General features: G+C 57.6%; 7 protein-coding genes across 7 annotated transcripts; 3 read left to right on the top strand and 4 right to left on the bottom strand.

Moving 5' to 3' along the window:
* Positions 1-1,984: 1,984 nt before the first annotated feature.
* Positions 1,985-6,054, top strand: POSPLADRAFT_1032351 (hypothetical protein; the record flags this gene model as incomplete). Its single annotated transcript, XM_024476849.1, has 16 exons — positions 1,985-2,064; positions 2,384-2,396; positions 2,714-2,856; positions 2,905-3,011; positions 3,169-3,307; positions 3,414-3,438; positions 3,515-3,884; positions 3,986-4,027; positions 4,113-4,304; positions 4,626-4,799; positions 4,934-4,971; positions 5,011-5,107; positions 5,408-5,467; positions 5,663-5,794; positions 5,850-5,929; positions 5,992-6,054. The coding sequence occupies 16 exons, from the start codon at positions 1,985-1,987 to the stop codon at positions 6,052-6,054; spliced, it is 1,755 nt and encodes a 584-aa protein (XP_024340600.1).
* Positions 6,055-6,804: 750 nt separating this feature from the next.
* POSPLADRAFT_1138527 (hypothetical protein) lies at positions 6,805-7,547 on the bottom strand (the record flags this gene model as incomplete). The annotated part of the gene is made up of 2 exons (XM_024484915.1): positions 6,805-7,304; positions 7,439-7,547. The coding sequence occupies 2 exons, from the start codon at positions 7,545-7,547 to the stop codon at positions 6,805-6,807; spliced, it is 609 nt and encodes a 202-aa protein (XP_024340599.1).
* Positions 7,548-11,435: 3,888 nt separating this feature from the next.
* POSPLADRAFT_1044997 (hypothetical protein) lies at positions 11,436-14,385 on the top strand (the record flags this gene model as incomplete). Its single annotated transcript, XM_024478655.1, has 11 exons — positions 11,436-11,552; positions 11,682-11,768; positions 11,869-11,910; positions 11,975-12,011; positions 12,096-12,243; positions 12,475-12,568; positions 12,658-12,841; positions 13,060-13,160; positions 13,212-13,252; positions 13,835-14,116; positions 14,295-14,385. 11 exons carry the CDS (start codon positions 11,436-11,438, stop codon positions 14,383-14,385), a joined length of 1,224 nt encoding a protein of 407 aa, XP_024340598.1.
* A 577-nt stretch (positions 14,386-14,962) lies between these two features.
* On the bottom strand, positions 14,963-16,248 carry POSPLADRAFT_1032349 (hypothetical protein; the record flags this gene model as incomplete). Its single annotated transcript, XM_024476848.1, has 3 exons — positions 14,963-15,451; positions 15,511-15,843; positions 15,910-16,248. 3 exons carry the CDS (start codon positions 16,246-16,248, stop codon positions 14,963-14,965), a joined length of 1,161 nt encoding a protein of 386 aa, XP_024340597.1.
* An 890-nt stretch (positions 16,249-17,138) lies between these two features.
* On the bottom strand, positions 17,139-18,310 carry POSPLADRAFT_1032348 (hypothetical protein; the record flags this gene model as incomplete). Its single annotated transcript, XM_024476847.1, has 3 exons — positions 17,139-17,495; positions 17,711-17,878; positions 18,086-18,310. 3 exons carry the CDS (start codon positions 18,308-18,310, stop codon positions 17,139-17,141), a joined length of 750 nt encoding a protein of 249 aa, XP_024340596.1.
* Positions 18,311-22,293: 3,983 nt separating this feature from the next.
* POSPLADRAFT_1044996 (hypothetical protein) lies at positions 22,294-26,225 on the top strand (the record flags this gene model as incomplete). The annotated part of the gene is made up of 9 exons (XM_024478654.1): positions 22,294-22,447; positions 22,531-22,832; positions 22,887-22,971; positions 23,371-23,428; positions 23,468-23,718; positions 23,938-24,398; positions 24,704-24,785; positions 24,906-25,048; positions 25,287-26,225. 9 exons carry the CDS (start codon positions 22,294-22,296, stop codon positions 26,223-26,225), a joined length of 2,475 nt encoding a protein of 824 aa, XP_024340595.1.
* A 465-nt stretch (positions 26,226-26,690) lies between these two features.
* On the bottom strand, positions 26,691-27,161 carry POSPLADRAFT_1137179 (hypothetical protein; the record flags this gene model as incomplete). The annotated part of the gene is made up of 2 exons (XM_024484762.1): positions 26,691-26,759; positions 26,982-27,161. The coding sequence occupies 2 exons, from the start codon at positions 27,159-27,161 to the stop codon at positions 26,691-26,693; spliced, it is 249 nt and encodes an 82-aa protein (XP_024340594.1).
* Positions 27,162-27,201: the final 40 nt, after the last annotated feature.

Here is a 27,201-nt window from a genome sequence, read left to right as displayed (position 1 = left end):
GAGCATATGATCGCATATTTTATCGAAAGATGCCTTGGCTGCGTAGCGGTTTCTTCGACCTTAACGTGCGTTCAGCTGGAAACAGGATTCCGGTATGCGCGGCCTGCACATGAGACACGAGTCGCTGTAAATTTGAACAATCCACAATACTCTTCTGACTACTACACCTGTTTGTGATCACCAATCTAAGCACAATTGCTCTCTAACATCGCGCGTATCCCCCGCTCTGCAGCTTGCACGGTTCGCTCTGTATCTCTCTGCCACCTGGCTTCCGCTCGTTACCCCGCACGCGATACAGCGACCCTCGATGTCGACACCTTCGTACACAGACTATACAGCAGATTGTCGACCGGGCTGACGATTCAAGCTGTGTTCCTTACGCAGGAGGTTTGAACGAGATAACTACTTATCTGGCCCAGAATCCAGACGGTCTAATACGCATTCCATCATCATATTCCAAAGAAGCTGGTGAGGAGCAGCATTCGAATGTATGAGCACGACGACATGCTCGGTTGACGTAAGACTGGTAGTCAGTCGTAGAGTAGGATCCCTCAGCGTGAGCACAGGTACACCTGAGCATGACAACCGACGGCTGGGTGCAGATGGGCAGCGGCTGAGGGTGCATCGTATAGCAAAACTCATCGGAGCTAGCGCTCTGCGACGGTAAGACTGGAACGCAGAGGCCAACGGTGCATGAGTTGAACTCATAAGAAGCACGCACATGCACACTATGACCGTGTCTGCGCCAAGTGCATCAATAGGTCACCCGCTTCGTTCAAATTCGTATACGCCTCAACGGTACGATTGGTTGACAGAAACGCATGATGACTGCAGCTTGCTGCAAGCCGCAGTGTTACTTCGCTGAATGGTCCCAGATGGCGAGCTGTGGGATAAGACAAATCGGCGAACAGGGTTGCAGAGTTCACGACGGCATTATCGACGACGGCAATTGCGCCCAACATTGTTTGATGACGAACGAAACCTGGATTGTCGTACGCGAAATACATCCACACAGACCACACGTTGCGAAAAAGTAATAGACGTGTGTACCTCCAACACGGGTCGCGTCCAACGCAAAACGAATGTCGGCACGATCTTGAGATGGAGGAATTGATCTCCCTACGCATATGGTTCAAGACGCACCCACAGCAGCTGCCCGAGAGCGAAACCACGAAGAAAGCATCCCAAATATCCGCGAGGTGCAACTTTCAAAGAGAAAACATTTCGCGCTCTAGCGCTGGTTATATCCACGGCTCGGGGATTGCCGGATGACGGGCTATATAGTGGCTTGTGCGCGCCTGCTGGGTTTCTTTTCTTTACAGTCACCTCAGCCTGGAGTCGGCGTCGGAGAGATGTCTTCTAGGACTGCGTCGAGCTTCGGCCATTTGGTGTATGGCTGAGCAGATTGAGTTGTCATGAGCTGGGCATGTCGTTCGCTTCTGTTGTTTACTTGCGAACGACTAATCAGCTTTCGGCACATCTTTTGTTGTAGTCAGAGTACTTGTGCTGTACCTTCGTGGTTTCAATAAACAAATGACTATCGTGGCTTCACTGACAGTTGGGTCACCATGCGAAAGATGGACGGGACCACCCAATGTGGGTTGCGTTAAGCTGATGCGCTCGGTTGCGTGAGGTGTGAGCGTGTATGATATGGCCAATTGTAAGTGCATTTACTGCGTCCTCATCCTGTTGGAGCATACACGAGAAACATCACTCGACCAACGTGATGACAGCTTGAAGCCCTCAGGCTGGGCACCCTTTAAACGCGAGATGCTTTTGATCGAAAAACATATTTATACTCTGTTCTCTGGATGCTGCACGGATCTATTTTTTTGACTGAAATTGAGTGTTCAGCGCTCAGCGCTCAGGTTTCAGATCCTGCGAGGGAGAAGAAGTAGCAACCAGTCATATCGTCTCAGTATCGCCGGCGGTAGAGCTACCGCCGTCCTCAAATGGTTTTGGCTCTGACATTCGTGATAGATGAATGAGCCTGAGTGGCCATCTGGCGGCAGCGCAGTTCGTTGACTATCACCTCGGCGGTGAAGTCATTCACGGATGGGACTGGTAAGTACAGCATGTCAGCTGGCCCTTACAGGGTGCTGCATCTTTCTTGTCTCTGATACTGTATGGGAACTAGGATATTGAATCTGCCAATGTTAACGCGCAGACTATAGTTGAACTCAGGAACACAATTCTTTCGCCTGAGAGCACCGGGTACGGTGAGATGCGCCACATTCGGCGAGACGCACCAGATAACATCTTTTTCCAGATACAATATGTTGAGTGGCTGATGGATGGTGTGACTCATCGTGCCAATCCTTCTTCCTCGATATTGTCAGATGATGGGATACGACCTTTGCTCTTCACGGCGCTGCCTATGTAGTAACCTGAAAATTGTGAGTGAGCACGCAGTCCTCTGCTGGGATGCTGAATTCTACGACAAATGCGGATGCTTGCCACCAATTCCCACGCAGCGGTGCTGCAAGTAGGATGTACACTCAGGCTTTCTGCGCTTCGTATTGACAGTATTTCACTCAAATGACGGCGTAGCCATCTACTGTATCAATCGTGGAATTCTACTGTGGTGCGTCCGACCAGTTCAACGCCTCAACATCTCACACAACTAGTTCTTCAGTGTCCTACAGTCGGCACAGATGGCGATGGTGAAGTTCATTTATCAACAGGTCTTATGATACCTCACCACCGTTCGCAGTTTATCATAGACTTGAAGCAAGGAACCTTAGTATCACTTGCATTTCACTTTCCCGCCAGTACCTGCAAGTTCAATAATTCACCGATGCAACGTCAATCTCTGACAGATGACTTTTCAGCATACGTCAATTCCGCACTCGCAATGTGAGTAAAAATCTTGAATGGCATACTGTTACATGAACCTTTCATCAGGCTGAATGCGCGCCGCCATATCAAAGAATCTGGCCAAGGTGAGGCTTGGACGTTGGGCACTGGAGAAGACATTCCAATGCAGGTATCTCTGCATAAGGAAAGCTCGGGTGCGTCTTGCCTCGTCTTGTATACGTCTCCGCTGATTGCATGAGTCATAATCGCAACAGCATACGCATAACAAGAGGACAGAGAGGAAATATGTGTTGCCATTTGAATTGAATGAACAATTTTGTAGCAATTGCAGCTGTGCTGTCGGGTTCAAAGCAACGGGATCAATGAAAGAGTGGTCATCTGTCGATAATGGCAGTGTCAAACTCGAAAACATGGACGTCAGAGGCGATGGGACCAGCTTCATGCATAGCATGACGATGCTGATAGCCCGGATTCTGTGCAGTATCCTCATGTCAGTCGTGAAAATACTGGCCGGTCAGCGCTACTCTGGCAAAGAGAGAGCCTTCAGGACGACAGCGTGCAGATACAATATAATGCCATGGAAAAAATGTCGCCAGTAAAAGATATTGCACCAACTCAGTGGTAAGTGCGAGGACTGGTATGTCGGTATTGGAGCATCACTGAACATAGTGTCACTGGCTGGAAAATAAGTGTGCAGGTACCCGGTGACTCAAATTACCATCAGCGACGTCCGCTTGGACCATTGCTTCCCATGGAGCTCTGGGATATGATCATAGATCTCTTGCGCTACGACCCCAGCACGCTGCACAGCTGCGAAACGGTGTGCAAATCTGGGTCCTACCGAATCAAAAAACATCTCCCACGAAGTAGCGTCCTAACGTTTCGTAATTGTCACGACGTCTCGCGCATGCGGCGAAACGACTCGCGATCATGGACACCGCCGGAAATCATCGTGACAGGCGAGGATAGAAGGCGATCGCTTTCGCATCTCACCGCCGTTCTAGCCATGTATGCGTGGAATCTAGAGCTGAATGCCCTTACGATCACACATGGCAATTGGCGCACAGGTGACTTCCACTTCGACGTCTTCCGCTATCTCAGCTGCCACAAGCTCAATCGCCTGAAACTTCATGACATAACGTTGACCTCGGGCTTGATTCTTCAACAGCTCTGTGGTGCGAGATCCCTCCCCCGGATTTCTCTGTCCCAGGTTCGGGTTGACAGCGCTTCACCTCCTCCGAGTGTTCTTCCTCAGAGCAATGCGAGGTCGAAATGCTATGATCTTCTTATTCTAGATCTGGATACATGTTCACTCCGTGTACTCGCGGACTGTGTGCTTGCTGCCACATCTAGCCCAGTTCTTAGACTGCGATTGCGCAGGACGGGCTTAGTGCCTCCCGAGAAGCCTGCGCTAGGTCTCACTCATCTCCTCAAAGCGACGGGACTAGCACTTCAGGACCTGAGTCTGGAAATATATGGAAGCATAGGTGACCATTTTACCTCACCTTCCGTTGTGACAAGAGACTCAGCTGAGCTTTATTATCCAGCGCATCCTCTTTCTCCCATAATCACCCACAAGCTATTCGCGCATAATCCGAGCCTCATATCCTTCGATCTTACGATATACCTTGACGAGCCTGTCTTCTATCATGTGTGGCTTCTGAAAGTGCCCTGCGAGCTCCCGCAGCACTTGAAAGATCTATCTGTTCACTTCCTCATCGACAAGCATAAGCAAGGAAGCCCCAGGTGTCTTCCCACTCCATACACACTCGCCTCCCGTCCATGTTGCTGCTATTCCCCTTGCATAGGCATATCGCCGAGCGATGCCAACGCCAACGCCAACGCCAGCGACCGCCATGCTATACCAAGATTGCGTACTGCTTTCGTCGCTCTTGATCTGATCCTATCTCATCGCCGTCGGCACAATCTCCGTCGTGTATATGTCGGGGTTGTCACCTGTAGAGCAACCGAGGAGGACCAAGGTGTGTGGCTAAAAACGCTGGGAGCTGGATTTCAACGAATGAGGGACACATCCACATGGTGATGAGTAGTGAGCGGACCATATACATAGCAGCGAAGTGTGACTTAATCCAGTTCGAACACATGTTAATTCCAGTAATAACCCAGTCAGATCTCGTGCTCTGGCTGGTCCAAGTCATCACGCTTGCAATGACCTGACTCGCATCATTGTAGGAAGAGAACCCTGGTCCCGACGTAGAACAGCTCGCGCGAAGCCGCTGCACGCGGTTGAACGCAATCACTTCGCCGCCCGTCTCGTGGCCAGAGTACAGTAGATGCGGCGCTCTTCGACGTTGTTCTCGCCACTGCGTTCCGAGCGCAGCACCTCCTACTATAACCCCGTCTGCCCACTAGCATGGAACTGCGCGACACTCGGAATCACGGGTTCTGGGCCGCCCTGCGCATGCGGAACCTACCTGCCCTGACAGATAAAGGGTCGATGATGCGTACCACGGATATATCCATACGATGCAATGGTCCAGGGAACAGCGTCTATCATATGCAAGCAACGAGATAACGAGCACCGGTAGCTGAGCAAAGTAGATAGCATATGCGAGCGAAACACGTATAGCGGGGGAGCGGGCCACAGCATACGCAGAACGACAGATAGCGAGAGCGGGAGCGAGTAGTGGTATGTACAAAACACGCAGAGCAGCAGAGAACAAGCAGTGCTGCAGTAGCAAGCAGCATAGTATAACGCGCAGGCCGGTCGCGCGGGCGCACGTAGTGGGGCTACATGTTCGAGAGGAGCTGCGGGACGGAGAAACGCGCAAGTACGGGAACGTCCCTTGACGAAAGTGGGCAAAGTTGAACTCGCCCCCGCTAGGATGGAGCAAGGGCAAAGCGGATGAACGCACGCCCTGGGCCATAATTTGGCGGGAGGGATGGTATCGTCGCGAACGAGGCACACGCATGCGCGTAGAGAGGGAGGTCGAGACGTCCTTGGAAAGATCGAGCAGTGTGGGGGGGAGGCCATGAGCGTGCCGACAGTCTCGATGGCTGATCGCACTCAGGGGGAAAAGGGTCAATGGCCAGTCTCAGACCTGCAGAGCCTCTTGTCGCACAGAACGACGGAGTGATTGAGATAGACCAGGTGTATAAATCGGCGCCGATAGAGGCCAACTTTCGTCTGAGGAGAATACTGTGTGTGTGCAGGGGCGTCCTGAGGTCGTGAAGGGGTCTTTCTCCGCACCCAGCGCGAGCGAGGGACCTATATAACCCATGCCATGTACCTGCCGATGCCGGTCATCAGTAATTGTTTCATCAATTCGAGCTCGGTATGCATTGTACCTAATTGATAATCCACGGCAATTCTATAAACAAGCCATACCCGCTAATAGCCTCCAGCGTATGTAACACTGAATATAAAAAGAAATAAAGAATAAAAAGCCATGTCCATCAGAGCGGCAGTGAGGACGCCACGGAGGTACGCACCCCAGGATACGCCGTGCATCCAGCTTTGGTAAGCATGATTAGCGTCGGGAATATCTGTGGATGCATTTACGAGATGAAAACGCATCCAGATACAATCAAGGTTGTTAAATGAAGTTTAAGAGAGAGCGGCATCGAGATGTGGGAGGCCAGCCCACAACTTTGCGAGGCTTGCTTTGTCCATGACAATGAAGATCAATTGATGTCAGATAGGCGTGCTGGTATGACCTGATGAAGAAGCTCCAGTAGAGGAGCAATCGATGAACTGCCCTCCTGGGTGATTTCAACTGAACAGTCAAGGAACTTGAGATTAGTATTCGCCGAAACATCAAAGCAGCGGGCCGGAGGGACGGTGTGTTACTGTGGATAACCTTGCAAGGACCATGTTATGGGGCGCACCTGTGCTCGGAGCTGCATATGTGGATGCTTCATTGAACGGCGGTGAGCTGTCTTGCGGGAGTACTTCGAGTGTGAGGCGCAGCAGTGGTCGGTTAGCATGCTTGACGAGTTTATTGAGAGCAGCATCTATGCTCGTTGCTAACACAAGGACGTGGACAGGCAAGCTTTGATCTCTTCCAGGCGGCGACTGGGAAATAGAATGAGGAGGTCATGCACAGACCGGGGATCAGAGCACAGGGAGAAGTCCATGCCCAAGTGAACATTTGTCAACTCCGATAGCATGTGGGGGCGCAGAGGGACATCATGGCCCGAAGCAGCCCAGCCGAGTGCGTTGGGCGTGACGTCACACAGGCAGAGGCAGATCGAGATCCTGCCCTCGCCACGACGCCTCCCTCCCTCGATGTGCACTTTCTCTGGTCCCGCACAGCGCTGCCTCACATTGATGCTCCCAACCTCCTCCGGCGTCCTGAATGTGAGTTGGTCTGGAATGCACTCTATCGCTCTCTCTTGAATCAATCCTTCACATGCCTCTGCGCACGCTTTCAACGCATCGTATTCGCGTTTGGCGCCGAGCTCATTGATAATCAGCAACCAGATCTCCACCGGCAGAGGCCGAAGCATGACCTTCGGGACTATGCCTGTGGTAATACTGTGCAAGGTGAGTCCAGCAGATACTTCTCTGTGTTGACACCCCCATGCACCTCGTTGTATTATACATTACAACCTGGGCGTCGAGTGGAAGTCTGAAAGGCCCTGGACGGTTGCGACGTACGTCCCTGACAAAGGTAAACAACACCGCCGTCATTGTAGAAGGTATGAGACGATGATTCAATCGAGGAGCACAGAAATCGGGGCTTTGGCGCGACTCTCAAATAGTCCATTTCGTCTCTCGGAATCCCCAGAATCCTCCGATGATCGATTGCTCGAATTCGCCATCCCTATGCGAGGTGATAGTGTGATCGCTGACAAGCGTTCCATAGTTCTCGCACGCGGTGTACGGAGGTCGGAGAGGACTCGGGACAGGTGTGCGCAACCTCGCCTTCTTTATATGACAGAGTAACGTGGCAGTGCCTCAGTCTCACCTCGTGTCCTTCAATATAGTCGTCAACTCAGACTTCCTTCCCGATCCCCGATGCGTCTCTGCCCCATTCATCTTCGCCCGCCCTCACCGCCGTCTCATCGCACTGCGTGGTTCTGGCTGCTGGAAAGGACGCGTGTTTAACACGCACGCCGCGTCCGTCCACTGCCTCCCGGTACGGCCCCAAATCCTGTATACAGGGTGTCTCGAGAGAAGCCCTTCGTGCGTGCAGACTTCTGCGGCATGGATCAAGGCCGCGATCTACCACCAATAGGGCTCCTCCGTGGCATCGATACACGCTGGGTATGCCAATGCTCCTCCGATGCAGGAGATCAATGCGGAGGCGGTCTGCGAACTGCACAAGGCTGCACCGGCTCATCTGGGCACACGATGTCGGGCCATGCCCATCGAGCGTCGGAGATAACACTCTAACACAGTGTGGACCATGGACGGCGCTTTCGCATGTCGGCCGAATGTACTGGCCTTCTCCAGCGTCAAGGCCCGCAAGCCCTCTGTCGTACGGAACTCGACCTTCGTCTGACGCATGTCCACCCTGTGTTGACGGAGGCATCGCGGCTAGATGCTGGGTGATCGCGGGACGCGTCATGCATACAGCCGTTGAATGAAATTGGAACACAAGTATCATACGTGAGCATCCTGTACAGCCGTGTATCGTCGGCCAGAGGGGTCTTGGCGCGTCTCCATGGACTCCGTTTGCGCTCCTATACGCCTTGATGCGTAGCTCTGAGTGTCGGACAGGATGGACATCATGTGCTCGTGAACGTTCGCAGGGCAGTGTCTATCACGGCGTGCTCATGGTACGACAGCGCCCGAGCCAGGTCATCGACGGTGCGGCGTGAGCCCGTCGTTTGCTTTCGCGTTCCATTTCGCGAAACGCTATCTCAGTTGTACTGTCGTTTGTGTCTCGTGGAGACGCGTGTCTCGTGGAGACGACATCTGGGCGACATCAACTCCGAGTTTACACTGGGACGGTGTAGAAGTAGCAGTTTGCTACTGGTGGGGCCGTTCCTCGGAGGATGGTCGGGTGGTCGGAGGACCTCGCGTGGAGCAAGATATGGTGGATAAGAAGCAAAAGCCCCCCGCAGTAGCGGTAACGACAGACAGTGTAACGCGGTAGGAGGTCCGCTGCTTGTCTTAGGGTAGTCTTAGATCTAGATACAAATATAGTTCATGGATTCTGTCCCGATAGTGTGCAATGAGACGGAGGAAAGTACTGGCCCGAACTCGTAAGTAAAAACGTCCCGCCTCATGCTAACTTCATAGCATGGTACATGCGGATCAGGTGCAATGTGCCAGAAGGAGCGCGCCGCAGGCGATGCCTCGGAGAGTCACAGTCGACCGCGCTCGACTCTATTTACGAACACGTTGTCCCCCCTACAAGCGGAGGAGCCGCGCTCGCTCGCTCGACGCTACGTCCTGCGTGCGCTCGGCATTGTTCTGGGCGTCCTGGAAGAGGGGTCCATGAATAACAAAATCGCATACTGATTCTCCTGCATGCCTGATGCGCGTGCCTGGCCGTCGGTCTGTCCAATCGCGAGGAGAGATTGATCTGCGCGTGGAGCGCATCGAGCCATCTTCGCGGGCTGATCAGGGTGCTTCGCATCCTATGAGCAAACCTAGAAAGAGAAGAAAATGTCCGTGTGGGCAGACTACGCCTGGCCGGCGCCTTCCAGCAGATTCCGCCAGTGGGTCGTCTGGCCCTACCACAACGGAAGCGTGCAATGACTGCAGCTTGCTACGCCATGCATGGCTAGGCCGTTTCCGATCGTGAGCGGTAAGCTAAGAATCAGTGATCCGACAAGGCCACGGGACGACGGCACAGTCAACTTCGTCACTTGCGCCCAGTGGCTATGCTCGGCTAACAGGTGATCATAATGCCCACGAACTTCAAGGTCTAACAGAGATCTGCATTGACGTACGCGAAATACATCCACACGGACCACACGTTGCAAAAAAGTAATAGACGTGTGTACCTCCAACACGGGTCGCGTCCAACGCAAAACGAATGTCGGCACGATCTTGAGATGGAGGAGTCAATCTCCCTACGCATATGGTTCAAGACGCACCCACAGCAGCTGCCCGAGAGCGAGACCACAAAGAGAGCATCCCAAATATCCGCGAGGTGCAACTTTCAAAGAGAAAACATTTCGCGCTCGAGCGCTGGTTATATTCACGGCTCGGGAAGTGCCGGACAACGGGCTATATAGTGGCTTGTGCGCGCCTGTCTCTTTTCTTTACAGTCACCTCAGCCTGGAGTCGGCGTCGGAGAGATGTCTTCTAGGACTGCGTCGAGCTTCGGCCATTTGGTGTATGGCTGAGCAGATTGAGTTGTCATGAGCTGGGCATGTCGTTCGCTTCTGTTGTCTACTTGCGAGCGACTAATCAGCTTTCGACACATCTTTTGTTGTAGTTAGAGTGCTTGTGTCGTACTTTCGTGTCTGCAATGCAAACAAATGTCTATCACAGCTTCACATGTTTCTGAGCTACTGTATGAAAGATGGATCACTCGGCAGGTCACTTCAGTGAGCATTGCGTTCAGTCGCGTTGAACTACATGGCCAGAAGATCCGTATAAACTGGGTTTAACCGCTGACAAGCTGCACGTCGGTCAAAGCGCTTTGCGCCCTGTGCAAACCACGACAGTTTATGCCTGGTGCAACCACTCACACGCTTGCCCCGCGGGCAAATTTGTTCAACCCCCGTGCAAAGCAAATTTCTGCTCACGTGATACAAGCGCGGTCTCCCAGGGTCCCATTGACCATATTGTCGCGCGAGAACATACAGAGAATGGCTAGTCGCAGATGTAATTGCTTAATAAGGTACATATACATTCAACTCCTAAGATACCAGACTGTAGCTTCTAAGAGAAAGCAATACAAAAATAACAAGTAACTCACCAAACTCTGCAGATGGTTCAGAATGAAGAGCTGGCATATGGATCTAAGGCAGAAAAGATTAGAATAACAGGCTCCTGATCATGAGATCAGGGTACTGGTACATTCACCAGGAGCACGGGGCTCAAAATACATGCAAGATGATATTGAGACATTTGAGACGTGGGTGGGCAAGATGAAAAACTTCTCAGCTTTGTCGCGCATGCCTTGTCGTGTCTTGTGCAAGTCACATGATATGCAGTGTTTGCCCGCAGGTTAAACTGCGATATGGGTAGCTGCTGGTCACCCGTGCATGCCAGCCGTAGGTCAAATCGATAGATTTGCACGAGGATCAAGCAATTTTGACCGGGGTGCAAACTTGACATTTGTCCCCCGGGCATCTGCAGGCCGTTCAAACGTAGGCTAAAGTATCTTCTGGCCGTGTAATAGGTCGTGGGATGTGCATGTGAGCATCCTTCGTGAGTTCCCTGGTTGTGCGTGTATCAGCGACATTCTCCCGGATTGCACGATATTGAACTGAGATCTTTGACCAACAGTTATGGCGACTGCAAGCTACGCGCGTGTCAGATAGAGTTGATCAAATTCAAAATCAAGCTCAAGCTTTGGTCTTTGGGGATGCTCCGCGGCTGTCAGTAGCACCGGGCCCAGGTGTGTGACATATGGGGAGGTGCTAATATGCATGTCATCCCCGTGCTTGTCGGCGGCGGGCAGGCGTGCAGTAACGTTGGCTAAGGTGTCGTCCTCGGACTACTGCCATCTGCGAAGCGCGAGCGATAGATGAATCGATTCTGCCACTTTGTGAGTGATCTCGCCGTCGGCGCGAGTCTCCGGGTCGGCGGCGGGAGCCCGTCGACTCTGACCGGTGCACTATGTGAAACGCGCAGATGCGCGTCGGTCAGTGCTGTGCGCCCGCCTTGGGTACAGCTAACCATTGATCTGTCGAATACGTTGTAGGATGCGATACGGTGCCTTGCCAATCTGTTCTGTGGTGCTAGATGGGGACGAGGACCTCGATCTGGCTAGCGAGCGCACAGAAAGGATGGCTCCGCGTTAGCTCCCAAGGCGCCCCAATTCGGCGAGAAGCATGAGATTGCATCTGTATCAACCACGGTCTGTTCGGCGTCTGACAGACGGTGTGATTCATCTGACCAAGCCCCCTTCTCTGATGCTGTCAATGTCAGCACGAACCCTGCTCTACGCCATTCAGCAGCATATATCATATGAGGCTGTTTCCTCCGCCGAGAGGTGGGCCGTGTGTCAATGCGCTTGTATAGATCTCCCGGTAATTTACTGATTTTGCCAATACCTGCCATTAGGAGAGACATGAACGCCGGGTGGATGCAGGGAATCTAGGTCAGTCTTTGTAATCACGGAAGCCACAAACAGGGGGCCCGATCATGCTGTGGCGTCTGTTGATGACGCCGCTCGGTTTGTTAGACTTCGCGAGCACAATCGGGCCTAGCTGCATACCGGTACACAGACCTCCCCGGGAACCTGCGTTTCTAGGCGGAGCGGGGTACCCTACGCGGACCTCTGCGCGCAAGACGGGTAGCTCACAGCACGGCCAGAACATGGGACAACACGAGTAGGTGCGCGGCGACTTGTCTGCATGCCTATCAATCAAGGCAACTCTGACAATGTCGACGTGATACGGCTCGTTCCCGCGTCACGTCGCGCTGGCGCCGGAAGACAGCGCGAACTTTGTTTTTCGGGGGTGCGAGCGTGGATGCATCTGCGTCTGACGCGCCAGATGGCGGCGGGGGTTGGGGGGGCCTCGGTCCATCTGATGGTGCGCTCGCGATTTTCGCCCGCACAGAATGCGCGGGTCTCGGTCTGTCGATGGCGCTCGCGCGACATCTACGCAAGGCCTTCGTACTGACCGCAGGCCGGAGATGTTCTATGACAGGGTCGTGAGTGATCTCCGCCTTTGAGACCCCCCAACTGATGCTGAGCGCTGCGCGACAGATAATTGTGGGCCGCGGACACCAGCCAATTCTAGCACCGAGCGGCGTCGGGAAATCGTGCGGTTGGATTTCCCGCCTCTCGTACGACCGCCATTCTACGGACCACTGAAGATATGACGCCACGGCGGGCGCTGGCGAGAAAGAAGCGACTGTGCATCGCACGAAGACCGTGGTGCCCGGTGAAGCTGATGAGGCCTCCCGCGGTCATTTGCGCTGATGGTTCGCGGCGCGTTCTTGCGCTTCGATCTGCAAGCCATCTCATATTAACGTGCTCTTCCTTTGTGTTGCCACGGCGATGCGATGTTGTTCCTGCCAGGGTGCCGTACTGTGCATCCCGCGTTCCAACAAGCTCCCACGTTGTGAACATGTGCGCATGATAGCATGGCGTCATGTAATTTCATCAAGTGAGGCCGCCCGTTTGGCCGATTATAAACAAGCCTTTGGGATTGGCTCGTTGCGACTGGGCGCCCGGCGGACGTTCCCGTACGCATGCATGTCGATGCCTGAGGGCACACGCAGTAGGCAGTTCAGCACACAGGTGAGGGATCTGGGCGTGATCAGAGCGGTCCACAGTACAACGGCCGCACAGGTTGGATTGAATAGCGCCTACGAACTAGATCCAAGGATCAAGTCGGCACGTAAGCGCTGCGTCTGCTCGGCTAGTGGGACGAGAAAGGGCAGTATTTTCCCAGATCATCCAACAGTTCCCAGGATTGTCAGTGGACGAGGCCGGCGTGCGAGATCTGACACATCGTGCGCGCGCACTCACATACGCGGGAGAAGCCTGATGGGCCTCCCCATTCGAAATGGCGAAGGCGTTCGCGGACGGCTCTCGTCCGGCAGGGCCAGCTTATCACGCGCCGCTGATGACAAGCCTGGGCTCGCCGGGTGGAGGGTGCGTCATCCTAGACGGGAAGGGGATTCATTGCTCATGGCACGTTCGAAGGCGCGTCAAGGCCGGGGCAGCCATGCCGGACGGGTGTCATCACGTCCGTCTTGGCGTGATCCTCGGACGACGGTGCTCGCCACGGCGCGGGGAGCTGCTCGTTTGGGCTCGCGCTCGACGTGCCGTCGGTCGTGCACAGCGGGCGTCAGCAGGCTGCGGCCGTGGAATCGAATTTGCATCCGCGCGTCAGTGATGGGCCCCAGATCAGGCCATCAGTCATCACTTATCAATGGTTCGCACCGCCTGCCGAAATTGGAAATGGCCAGGTCCCATCGGGGGAGGGGCCCGGGTTCTCAGCTCGCGGCGTTGATGGCTGGAAATGGAAGGGAGCCAGTCGGACTGCGCGTCGGAGAAGCGGCTGCCCATTTGGACGGTGTCAGGCGGTGGATGGCAGGCGATGGTCCTCGGACAGAGGGGACGGCCGAGGGCAATATGGACGTGTGCGGCTGCTTCGACTTCCCCCCGGCGCATGATGCCACCTTCCACGTCGCCGGTGCGCCTGGGCTTGCGCGCACCAAGGGCTCGCTTCGCAGCCCGTGCCGATACAGGTCATTCTGCGGCACCAGGGTTCCATTAACGGCAGCTGGCACCCGGCGAGGTCGCCGCTCAATGGTGTCTCGGAATGGAAGGCGCGTGTGCCAGGCACGGCCGTGTGGGCGCATCGAATGATACGCGGGCGGCGCATCATCGGCCGTGTACCGTGGCATGTGCAATACACCCCTGCAGCCACGCCCACGCCTGCCACACACGCGTCGTCTTCCAGCGCCCGAACCAGCAGAAATGGGGTCCCAACGCTCAAAGGAGATTGACTCCATAATTGCTTTGTTGTATTGAGCCATGTCGATAATGTCTTCATCGCGCAATCGTCCGCTGTCGACTTGACACAACAATCACAGGATGCGAGCATAATGATCGAATGTTGGTTGAATATGAACTATGAACTATGTATGCGAGCGTGGCCATAACAGCGAGCGAGCAACGCGACAGGCAAAAGAAAGCAAAACCAAGGCAGTGGCAACAAGAAAAAGTCATCATACACGAAAGCGCATACACTAGACACGATACCATACGCAGATGCAGACACAGAAAAGGGGCGAGCACGCAGACATCAGCCGGCGATTTATGATTCAGCAAAAGGTTCAATACGCGTACCCAAATAACCAGCAGCCAGTCACGGCAACCAATAGCACGGCGCAGGGCTCGGCCCCGCGCTTCAAGCATCCAGCACAAGCACCAAGCACCAAGCAGCGTCCCCCTCTCGCTCGCTCGCTCGCACGGGCCTTTTCAACCGCGCCGCCCGCCTCGCGGGGGGCGACTCAGACGGAGCAAAAAATACACATAAATAGCAGACAGCGCGGCCCGGCCGACCAGGGCGGGTATAGCGCTACGCACACTTAGTTGGCCGCGCGATACGCATCGCGGCGCTCCCCACGCGGGCTCTCGGGCGCCGCCTGCACCTGCTGTTGCTGCTGCTGCTCGGGCGACGGCGGGCGCGTCCCGTCTGCAGATTCCTGCGCATGCCCCGCGGGCGTGTTCAGCAGCGAGCGGATCTCAGGAACGGTGCTCGCGCTCGGGTAGCCCTGCTGGCCTTGGCCTTGGCCCGGCGGCGGCGGCTGAGGGATCTGCGCGGGGTGCTGATGCGGGGACCCGTCCGCGCGGGGCATGAGCGGCGCGATGGAGGGGTGGTTCGAGTGGTGCGGCGGCATCGCGTGCATGTGGTGCGCGGCGATGGGCGGGAGGCGCTGTACCCCACCAGAGGACCCGGGCGGGGGAGTGCGCGCAGACTTGAAGGTCGCGGTGACGAGCGGGCCGCGCTTGTGCGGGAATTGCTCGGGGCGCGGGCGCGAGTGCGTGCGCTCAAAGAGGCCGCACTTGTTGCAGAGCTGCGCGGCGCACACCAGAAGGTGAGGGGGAGGGGGAAGAGAAGAAAACGGCTACGTACCACTTTGCCCGGGGTGAGGCTGGAGCGGCGCCAGGTGGACGTGTCGGTCGTGCGGCAGTTGTAGCACTTGCGGCGGACGCGGTCAGAGAGCTTGGTCGCGGCGTCGTCGGTGTGGATGATATAGTTGGCCTGGCCGGGGTACGGCTGGGTGGGGACGTACGAGGGCCGGATGGAGCGCGTCGAGACGGAGACGGGGTGCGCAGCGGTGGTGTAGGGCGCACCGGGGTCACCGTAGCGAGCGGGCATGGAGGCGTTGGGGTTGTACGGGTACGGGGGCGCGCTCATGGGGGCGGCCTGGGCGTGCTGGTAGTACGGGGTGGGCGGCTGGGAGGTCTGGTGCGGGTAGGGGGGCGGGTAAGTGAGGTGTGCATGAGAGGGGGGGAGGAAATGGGCGCGCACCGGGGGGGACGGGGAGATGGAGGAGCTGGCGAGGGAGGAAGTGGACATGGCAGGGGAGTGGTGGAGGGTGGCGATGGGGGGCGGGGTGGGCTGGGAGGCCATGCGGGGGTAGTGGGCGTCGTCGGGGTGGTGACTGAAGCCGCTGTGGTCAGCGCCGCGATGGTAGTCGGGGGGAGGGGGATAGTGCACGGACCCGGGGTTCCTGTGGGCGTCGGCGGAGTGGACGCGGTGGGGCATGTTACGGTACTCTTCGAGGGGGTAGAAGTGGGCGGGGTGGAGCGACGGGGCGAACTGCTGTTGGCGGCGAGCGACGGTGGCGGCGGCGGCGGCGGCGGACATGTGTAGTATGGAGAGAGAGTATGTGTAATGCAGTGGGGCGGGATGATCGCGGGATCAGAGGATGAGATCAATGGTCAGCAGGGCATCAGGATCGAAGAGGACGGCACGGACCCAGCGGTGATCGTACGGGGCCGATTGGGGCGGAGCGGTGTCTGCCTTGATGCGCTCCTTGTGGACCGGGGACGCGGGCCTGGCGAACGCGTCTGCAGGCGGCGGCGGATGTTGCTGAGGTTGTTGCTGTTGCTGCTGCTGCTGTTGCGGCGGGAGCTGGTGGTGAGGCGGGGGCTGGTGGTGGAGGTCGTTGGGGGAGTCGCGGGACTCTGTGGACTGGGAGGGCAGCTGCTGGCGGGGGGAGGGGGGCGGGGAGGGTCAGAGCTGTAGAAGCGGTGGCGTCAGGGAGGGATGATGGGGGGTATATATAGAGATGAGGAAGTACGGACGGGTGGTGCATATTCTCAAGGCTGTCCGGCTTGCTGTGCGGGAAGACGATCAGGAAAGGAAGAGGGACGCTGCAGCCAGTCCGTCCCCTCTCCTCCCAAATCCCATCATCAGTTTTCTTCCTTTTCAAGCTCCGCATATCCCTTCCAATCTCCGCGATCCTTCCCACGCATCCCCTCGGCTCCCCCCTCGGCCATCATCCCCGGCCCCTACACAGACGCCCGCTCTCCTGCCCCTCGACGCCGTTGTATAGCGTCCACGACCACTATAACCTGCCTTACTGCTTCATACTGCAGCTGCGCTATCACCGTGTGCGCGCGCGGCATCAGCGCCGCCCGCGTCCTGTCCCATGATCGCACCCGGTGAGCGCCGGCCGTCCTCGTACTCACACCTTATCACTGCGACCCTGAATGACCGGCTCCCTGATGGCGAGATTCCGTCCGCGCGCGATCTCAGATAAAAAATTCATTATGCCCCCGCCTTCGCGCATCACTCTTCTCGCCCTCGCATCTCGCCCTCGCTGCGTCGTCGGCGCCCCCACGAGTGAGCACCGGGCTCGGGCGTCGCGGGCGCCGCGTCCGCGCCGGCTGATACGCCGGCGTCTGGTGGACTGTGGTGGTCCGTCTGAAGGGCTCCTTGGAAGGCCTGCCATGATCCGTCAGCGCGCGAGTGCCCCCCCGTCCTTGTGATGCACCCCCGGGAAGCTGCACCGCAGCGCCTAATCCGGGCACACCCCTTATCTGGATGGCATCACTCCTGCGCCGCTGCGTCTGCGATACATAATTGAAATCAGGTCCAATTCGTCCAGGCTGTATCACGAATCACGCATCTTGGATCACGAATCGGAATCAGGCCATCATGCTCGCACCCAACGCGCCATGACAGCCCCCGACGACATCCGCCAAACTCCGTGCCTTGCTTAGCCTTGCGCTTTCGGCATCTCTGATCGATGGCCTCTCGTCCCTCCGCGGCCTGCCCGCTCCCACGGACACGCCTCCGCCTCCGCCCGGCTGATCACACGCACGCACGCAGCCCCGCCTGACTGATCTAGAGCCCCGGTCGCCCCGCGCGCTCCCCCGCCGGCTACACTCGGCGCATCCCCCGCACTCGTCGCTGCCCGTCGCGGCCTCATGAGGCTGCGCGCGGGGAGCCTCGCGGCCCACGACCACCTTCCATTCTGCGCCCATGCACGCTAATAAGAATCCGTCCACTGTGGTCGCCGCCGGCACACGGACACACGGCGTACGCCAGGGCACTGCAGCGCATCGCATCCGAATATGCCAATTCCACAGTATGGCACGTCACGCGCGCCCAGATAGCGATAGGCCCAGTCCGGTTCCCCGCTGTGTGTCGCCGCTTGAACCTGTCTGCACCAGATGCCCCGTCTCCCCGCGCACACCTGTATCTCGCATCTCGCATCGCTGAGCGTCCCCCGAACTCTATCTGCGCAGCGTCCAATCCCGTTGCGGCCCTGCTGACGGGCAGGTGATGAAACGTCTCCCTGGTATCGTATCATCCCACCACGGCACCACTCGCACCCCTCGCACGGTGCCCAATACGTGCTCGCTTGATGCTGATACGCATCCCATTTCAATAACGCGAACGCAAACGACAAATCATACATCGTAAACGGGGCCTACAACGGGGGCCAACACGCTCGTCGCCTCTGGCCGCATCTGCACAGTACGGTATCTGCGCGCGCATCTCGGGCGCGTCGTCCGCCGCGGCGTGCGGTGCCATCGCGCCATCGTCATGTCTCTGCGGCATCGCGAAGCAGGTCTGGCGTCGCTATCAGAGCAGCATCGCAGAAGGCTGCTCGCGCCCCTGGAATGGGAGGAGTTGCCCGGCGCCACGACGATGTGCTGATGCCATCCCGCGGGCCATGCTCCCCTGTATCACCATCACCATCCACGAAGCCATTCATCCCAATTCGGGCGCGCTCCCTTGCCGCGATTCTGCGCTGAGCTCGGATCACGCGGCGAGCTTCTCATCGCGAGCTGCGACATGCGTTGGTCGAGTTGCCGCATACGGACGGCGCGTCGGCGGCGGCCGCCCCCGAGCCGTCGTCGTGTGGCGCATGTGCGCACGCGCTCCAGTCTTCATTTCGGGCATAATGACCGTCAGATGCCGCCCCGATCGCTCCTGTGGCGCCGCTCGCAGGCCGTGCGGCCAGAATATATATTCATAATTTTGAAGGGGCCAGCGGCGGGGAACCGTGTGCGCGGACGCATTAGCACAAGGTTGCGTCAAAGGGACGCTTCTCTTCGGGTCAGGCTGTTCTTCGCATTCGCAGCAGGCACGCGGTGGCAGCGACGCCCGGGAAACGGCCCACTGTGGTCATTTCTTTCTTGTTCCCGGCGACCCCAACGAAATGTGCGTCCTCAGGAATGGCCACCCTGGATCGTCGCGCTGCCAACGCTTGCGAGGCGCTGAGAGACATGGCTTTACCACGGTGGCTGTTGCGATCTATGTCTCGCCTCGAGCTCGACCCGCGCCGCGCGCCTGGAGGGGCGTTTCGCAGCATCCACGAATAGACACATTCTGACAAGGAGGGTGTCACGGATGAGATGAACCCGAACGCGAACACTAACCCAAACAGCAGACACGTCCCCCATGTTCGCACGCCCGTTGGCATCTCCCGTCTCGCATCCCGCATCGAGCATTCTCCCCTTTCGTCATCAGTGCCCGCCATTCTCGGGTCCATCTATCGCATCGCGAGGAAGGCCCTCTCCTGCTTCCCCTCGTGCTCTCATCCATCGTTGCCGCCTGCACCGCTGCCGCATTGGCAGCCTGTCGCACGGCCGGAGGCATGATCATCATGCGTCCAGCGTGATAATCTGATGAACGGCTACAATGTAGGAGCCCCCTCGGTCGCGCGTCGGAATGAGGCATTCAGAGTGTGGAGTGCGAAAGACGCTTCAAGTCCGCATCGTGCTCGGCCGGTCAACTGACGGCTGAGGCGAGACAGCAGCAGTGTGCCGAAACGGGTGAATCATAGTGCGGGAGTCACGACCGGAGCTCTTGCGTTGTCGCCCCATGTGTGCGATCTTCAGAGGCCCGGGGGCTCGAGTTCAGTCTTTTCGGCATACCACGGTGTCCATTCTCACTCACCAACGCCCTGCACTCCTGCTTGCAGCCGGCACAACCGCCAGCCTCAATGAATGGTAGCCTGCGCACCTCGAGCGCCCCAACGGCCGCATGCCGCTATGGCCTACTGGTCTCGTCCGCCGCCTGGTCATTGATGGACAGCGCGGCTACCAGCGCGTATTTCGCGAGTGCAGGCGTCCGCTAAGCCACTCTGTGACTTCTCGCGGGCACTCATGTTGATCGCTCCAGGGCCAACCGACCGCTGTGGTCGTACCCAGGTTTGCGTGCTCGGTCGGCAGATCTGTGCGGTTTGCCCCGGGCAGTCAGTCCACATTGACGAGAGGGTGTCGTTATCATCCACATAGGGATCCCCTCGGTCGGTCAGCCGGTCAGGTCGATTAAAGGCGGGCTACTAGTCAATGTGGTCTGGCGGTCACAGGTGCGCGATGAGCCATTTCGCCTATCGGGCCATCGCGCGCAAGCAACTGCCCGCGATCGATGACGGCGTCCGTGCTCGGTTCCTTGGCATAGGATCGCTGTTCCGCGCGACAGGACTGCGCCTTGGGATTACTCGCCTCGCTAATCTGTGTGATTGGTGCGGCTGTATACGCATCTTCATGGTCGTGCGGGGCATTCTGCTCGCGTTGTATTCAGTCCTGTCGGTCGAAGATAATGCCTTGCCAGCTTACAAATAGAGGGCCTTGGACGGTCTTACAGCGTTCATCTCAGCATGGCGGTCAGCCAGGCCTCAAGCATCTCGCGTTGCGTATGAGTACATGGACAACCTGTTCAAATGGCGTGCAGAGCGTGCCGTCTGTCCGGAACTCAGGGCTCACACTGGGCCCGCGGGCTTTGCTATTCTCGTTCTCGCGCGTGACGGCAGCTTCCGGGCCAGAGCCCGCCGTCACACGCTTGTGTCTGACGCGGCCTGTGCCACAAAGTTCAACTGCAAGTCGGTGTTCCCCGCACGTTCCCAGCACCGGCCTTTGAATCCCTCAAGCTCCATTCAGCTCGGGCGCACAGGGTCCCTGAGACTACAGCCACCACGTCCAGTATGTGCTGGATACCTGGAATAGCATCGCCCCCGCGCGCCTCACACGCTTCGGCTTCGCAGACAGCGTTCCTGGGCACATGCTGCGCGCGCATGTGGGTATTCGCCCTGCGCTCCGACTGGAGGCGGTCTGGATGGCACCAGGTTGCGATGACGTCGTGCGCACTGTGGGCGCGGTGATCGGGGAATTGTCGTAGCGGGTCGGAGTGCAGGACGAGCACGGTGCGAGGCCGTCGTGGCGCGTGATGCGAGCATGACCCGGCGGGTTGACCAACTGTTACGGCGTGTCGGATCTGAGTGGGGGCCGCAGCGCGCGGAATTGAATCGCGCGCTCGTGATCTGTTGCGACATGGGAATGAAGTTGGAGGATGATAATGTCTGACGGATATCCTGGGAAGGCGCGGCGAGATTGGGGTGCATGGGGCTCGGTATCAGGGATCAGATGGGGCAAGATGGGAGGAAAGTAGGGCCCATGGATGCGGTGTGCGTATGCAGCGGGAAGGTTTGAACTCTAGTAGAACAGGTGCGCGGGCGATGCCATCTACTGACGGGACCCTCGATTCGAGCGTGTGTCCCGTGTCCGCGGCTTCTGGGACGGTATGGAAGTGGCGAGATAACGATACGTGCCCGTGCACTGAAGGCGGCGCTCGGCACTCTCCTCACCGCTATAAGCTCGCGTCATGCTGATGAATCTTACGGCACCAGTTGAAGGATGCAATACGCTGTATGCAGACATCACATTCATGATGATAGAAGCGGCCAGGGGCGGAGAAATATGTGATGAGTGATTATGGGAAATTTGTTAGGCGGTGATACATCTTGTATCTGATATACAAGGTTTGGATGTATCTGTGATCTCGACGCTAGCCGAGCAGATACACTACTTGGGTAGGACAAAGTACCCACGCCTGCACGGCCCCGACTTGGCGCCCAACGGGCGTCTCTTCACCAAGTACGACATCCACTGGATGGCCGACCCCTATGCAGGGAGCTGTGAATTCTATAGACAAAGCGACCCCGTCGGCGCGCGACATCGTCCGCTCGCCGTACTTCAGGAAGAGCAATGGCAAGCGGCGGACATGCCAGCATGCTGAGAATGTGAAGCCTGCAGGACAGGATCATTCGCACTCCGATGCTGCCTCGCCAGGCAACCCTTCTTGCTACTTCCAGCATTCGCCTTCTGGGAAGTCCGCGGCGAATAGTGCGGTCACAGAAGCGTCCGCACGCCTTCTCACCTGGTCCGATGGCGCGGAGTTGGAGGGCGCCCTGCCGCTGTTCGGCGCCGCCGCCGGAGGTGAGAGAAGTGCCAACGACCAGGTGGACATCGCGCCGGCCACACTCCTCCACGACGCAGCGTTCTCCCACTTCTGCTCTGACTTTACGCGCGCGTACCGCGGGCTGTACGATGCGAAGCCCATTCTCATTCAGGGTACGCCGCGCTTCGTTTCCCCGTGAATGCACCGCACCCCATGACACTATGGCACGCTGCAGAGTACGTCGCGCACGACCCATGGAAGCTCCTCGTCGCCGTGACCCTTCTGAACAAGACCGCGGGCACCCACGCTGTGCCGGCATTCCTAGCACTCACCGACGCGTGGCCCACGGCGCACGCCCTCGCACGAGGTCAGTCTCACATGCGTGCCCTTTCATGCGACCGCGCCCGCCATATACTCGCGTGCTGCTGACACATTGTGCGTTGTTTACAGCTCCGCAGGGCGTCCTGCAGGCGCGCATCGCGCATCTCGGGCTGGGCCGCTCGCGCTCGGAACGCCTCATTGCGCTGTCGCAAGCATACTGTGCGGACCCGCCGGTGCGCGGGAACGTGCGCCCATCGCGGTGCTACGTGGACGTGGGCGTCGGGGCGCAAAGGCAGCGGTATCCCCCGACAGAGGCCTCGCATCTGCCGGGGAGCGGGCCGTATGCGCTAGATTCGTATAGGATTTTCTGCGCGGGGGAGGACGAATGGAAGGCGGTCATGCCCCGGGATAAGGAGCTAGTCAGGTATCTCGTGAGTGGCGCGCTAGGTCCATGTGCGGGACGAGGCCTTGATTGGTTGATCTAGAGATGGAACTGGGCCGTCATGGCGTTTCGCCGCTGGGACGCTCTCCATGGCCCAGGAGGAGATGTCGACATTCCCTATATCATAGGTCTGACAGCGGAACTGCAGCGATAGCGATGGCAGGTTCTATCATTTTGACATTTGTATGCAATTCCATTTGCGAAGACGTCCATGTCTACGCGGGCGTCCTGCGGCGCTGGCTTCAGACGAACCCTGTGTGCTATTTCCAAGCCATGTACTATTATCGTAGAACTAAATTCAGTATGCTGAATCCGCGCTTCCGGGCGCCTATCAACAGGCGTGCTTGGTGTTGTTTGCGTGTGTGGGCGTCGGATGCGAGAGTTGGGATGACGAACGTAGACACGCCCTGGTCACTGCTCTGCTTTATCTTATTCGTATATGCGCCCTCTTTGATCTCTTTGTGTATCTTGTACTCTCTTGCTTGGATATCTTGTACTAGCTTAGCCACGCCACATCACGTGAATAGGGGCTGTGTATTTATGGGAAACAAACGGGATGATTTGGATCAGGCGAGGGACTCGGAGGTGAGTGAATTGTGCCTCGCTGCGAGATCTGATCGATAGTACATCACTCGAGCAGATGGCGCGGCAACTCGCCCTCCATGCCGCCCGCGCCTCCCACTGGCACTCCCGCCTTCTCTCCGCCCTCGACGCCACCGACGCCCTTCGCGCACAACATCGCGCGGAGATCGTCGTGGAGCGCCGCGCCGCCGCCGCTCTCGCACGCAAGCTTGAAGCAGCGCGCAGGTACATCAGGGAGGCGCAGGCCGATTGGGACGACATGCGCGAGGCGCTCAGCGCCGTCGTCGAGAAAGGTAAGCCTGGAGCATGCAGGCGTCATGCCATAGATTCAGTGTACTCAATCTGTATCTTATGTTTGGATTCGCCACAGTCGAGCTCGTGAATGATTACGCCCTGTGGCCGCATAACCAGATCCACCTGGCCAGCCCCCTCGGTCCGTCCGTGCACGTACAACTCTATGCCGTTCCCTCCATCTGACATCTACTACCTCATCTCTTTTACCGTCCACGCAGAACCACTGAACGCCCGCACGATGACGTGCAAAAAGGCTCGCGAGAACCAGGACAGCCACCGCGCGCTGTATGCACATGCGCAGGCCATCATCCTCACCCTGCGTGCTGAGCTCGAGTCCGAGCGCACCGCGCACGCGCACACGCGCCAACAAACAGAATCAGAGATCCTCTCGCTGTCCGCGCGTCTAGCGCGGCGCGAGGCCGAGCTCGAGGCGTGTGTCGCGCAAGCACATGTACATCCTCCGGCTGAAGTCCCGCCGATCAAAGACTCTCATTCCGCACCCTCGGGTCCCTCGGAACACGCGGGCCATGCGAGACGCGCGGATTTCATGGGCGTCGCGGGAAATGGGTTAGACGCGCATTCGTCGTCGTCGCAGCGCTCAACACCGACACTAACGCAGGACGACGCGGTCCGGATCCTAGACTTCTCTGCGTCGCGAAACAGGGCGCTCGAGGCGGAGGTAAGGGTCCTGTTGGAACGTGTGAGTGTTTCATTGCAAGCCATGTTTTCCAAGTTTGCAGTTTCGGGCGCTTGTTTAGTTGCCGTTCGCTCTGACTTCGCCGAGTCCGAGGCTCGACGCTCTGGAACACGGATTTGCGATATGGCTTTTGTTTCAATGGCACTGATTCTGATGGTATGTAGCTCGAGCAGGTGCGTCTCGAGGGGAGCGCGGTTCGTCATCCTGATTCACCACACCCTCGACATTACGACCACGAGTGTGACAGAAATGAGCACATGGACAAATACAAAACAAATTTGACGCAGTCGCAATCACCTCGACAGGCACTCATTGACCGGGCAGGGTCCAAGACCGATCAGCAGCCCCCTTCTCGCGCATCCAGCCGTGGTGCGTCGGTATCAGCACACCAGAGCACGGTTGTGACGCCGCGCAGCCCCAGCTTACGGCCCCGTTCAACCCAAATCTCTCCCTCGCCGTATACGCTATCCCCGCGGCGCACCATCACAGCGCACCTGCCGCAAACACCTCGATCGCCCCCTCCGTTCTCGCAAGCGCCGCTCGGGTCTCCACTGGCCGACACCGAGGGTCAAATTGACAGTGGCGCGGGCACCCAAGGGCGCGCTTGCATAGCATCGAATGATCATACGGAGGTATGTGGCTGTCTTTGTGCCTGCGCGCGCCTCCGAGAGCGCGGAGACCCTTGACGGTGGCGGGGCTGATGCTTCCGTGCGATCCTTCATTGTTTTCAGGATCATCATGATGTGATACACGAGTCGCGGGACGGTGAGCGCGGGCGTGGCAGTCAGCGTCAAGCTGGCGCTGAGGGAACTGGAGATGGCGGGGTGGAGAGGTAGGCTCAGGCTGTGATTGCTGCTGTAGCGATGTCAGCTCACGAGCGGTGGATCGATATATAGGCTGCGCGAGACGATCAAAACGCTTCAAGGGGATATGGAGAACGTGTGCGGAGCTAGGAGGGAGCGCGAGGACTGGCTGCAGCGCGAGAATGACCGCTTGCGCGTGGAAGTCGCTCGGCTGTTAGCGCAGCAGCCGTCCAGCACAACAAGCACACTACAGAATCCCTGCGAAGTACCCGCTCCGCCTCTACAAGCGTCCATTTCCGCCGTCGCCATCGCTGACTATGCGTCCCCGCCGCCCGATGGTGACGTTACTCTCCGTCCATGCGCAAATGCGGATCTAGCAGCCTCCACGCCCGCCCTCCTCGACGCGAATGATGATGCAGAGCGTTCGATGGAGCTCGCCACACCGCTCCAGCCGACAATTCTCTCCATCCGCATGGACGAGGTGTCCTCTGACGGCCCTCATTCTGTGCCCCCCATTCAGGCGCATGCGAATCTCCCATCCATGGCCGCGCCCGAGCCTCCACTTGTCCCCTTGCCGGACTCCCCGTCATCGCCAGAGTTCCCGTCATGGCTGCTGCCGTCGGTCGACTCAGAGGCGCCGCTGCCGTTTTCGCTGAGCATGGTGCTGGCGATGCACGAAGGTGAGATGCCAGGTTGGTGGGCGGAGCTGCGCACGCCACCGTCGCTGCTCAGCGCGGAAGGCACTGTCAGCAGAAGTGGGGAGACGGATGGGATTCAAAGGCAGAGCGCGCATGAACCAGGAGGCGTGGATATGGGTGCGGTGGAGGGTACAATGGCAAGGCTAGATGCGCTGGAGCGGGAGCTGGACGACGCGCGCCAGGAGCTGGAGGCAAGGGATGAGGAGTTGCGGGATCTCCGCGGGGTCGTGCAGGAGTTGATGGAGCTGGTCTACGCGGATGCAAAGGATAGCAGCGACGGCGACAGGGAAGGAGACGGTGACGCATAGGCTCATCGGCAATCTCAAGCTTAACCTCCGCTACTATGTGGTAGCTTCCATACAGGTTTACACGACTCAAGCTGCACAGGATTGCTCCGATGCATCGTCGTGGGGGTGCACGCGTATTCAGCCGTTGAAGGCGCTCATTTGCGCTCAGGCATGCTACTCGCGGAGATGCGGAGGTGGCTACTGGTGGGCAGACGGCATGTATAGATGATTCCCGAAGGTGGACTGAAGTATGCAGCATGCCATCATGGGCGGTCAGAAGGCACATATGCAGCAATGGCACAACCTGCTTTGTGTATGCATTCCCTGTGGTCATGAATTGCTATTAGGTTTGTGGGCGGTCTCATGATAATGAGTATAGTATACTACTGGGTCCGGGGGTGCTATTTCCTGAACCTAAACGCACAACCTTAGGGTTAATGGGACTGGGTAGGGAAGACTAGGTAGGGGATTCCACTAGGGAAAACCCTAGGGAAGGCTGTAGGAAAGGCCATAGGGAAGGCCGTAGGAAAGGCCGTAGCAAACGTGTAGGAAAGGCTGTAGGAGAAATCATAAGAAAGGCTGTAGGAAAGGTGTAGGAAAGGCCGTAGGAAAGGCCGCAGGGAAAGCCCTAGGGAGAGTGTACAAAGAGCGAGTGTAGGGAAGACACAGAAAGAGGTGCAAGAAAGAGGGTAAGAAAAGGCCTAGGGGCCGTGCATGTACGTCCCGGACGCATAATGCCAGACTATGGATGGAAAGAGTCGGAGGCGGCTTTCTAACAAGTGTCGTTCGTGAGGGCATGCTTCCCGGACGCACACATTCTGCACTGACCACTACTCTCAACTTACATGAGCCTTGCCCATGAGGTTGTGCTTCCTGGACGCATGCACTCTGCACCGGCCGCAACTCATGACTTACCTGAGCCTTGCTCATGGGAGTGTGCTTCCCGGACGCACACATTCTGCACCGGCCACTACTCTCAACTTACATGAGCCTTGCC

The sequence above is a fragment of the Postia placenta genome (assembly GCF_002117355.1).
Source record: "Postia placenta MAD-698-R-SB12 unplaced genomic scaffold POSPLAscaffold_4, whole genome shotgun sequence".
Lineage (NCBI taxonomy): Eukaryota > Fungi > Basidiomycota > Agaricomycetes > Polyporales > Adustoporiaceae > Rhodonia > Rhodonia placenta.
Note: the sequence above shows the minus strand (reverse complement) of the source record. Positions and strands in the feature narration are given on the sequence as shown.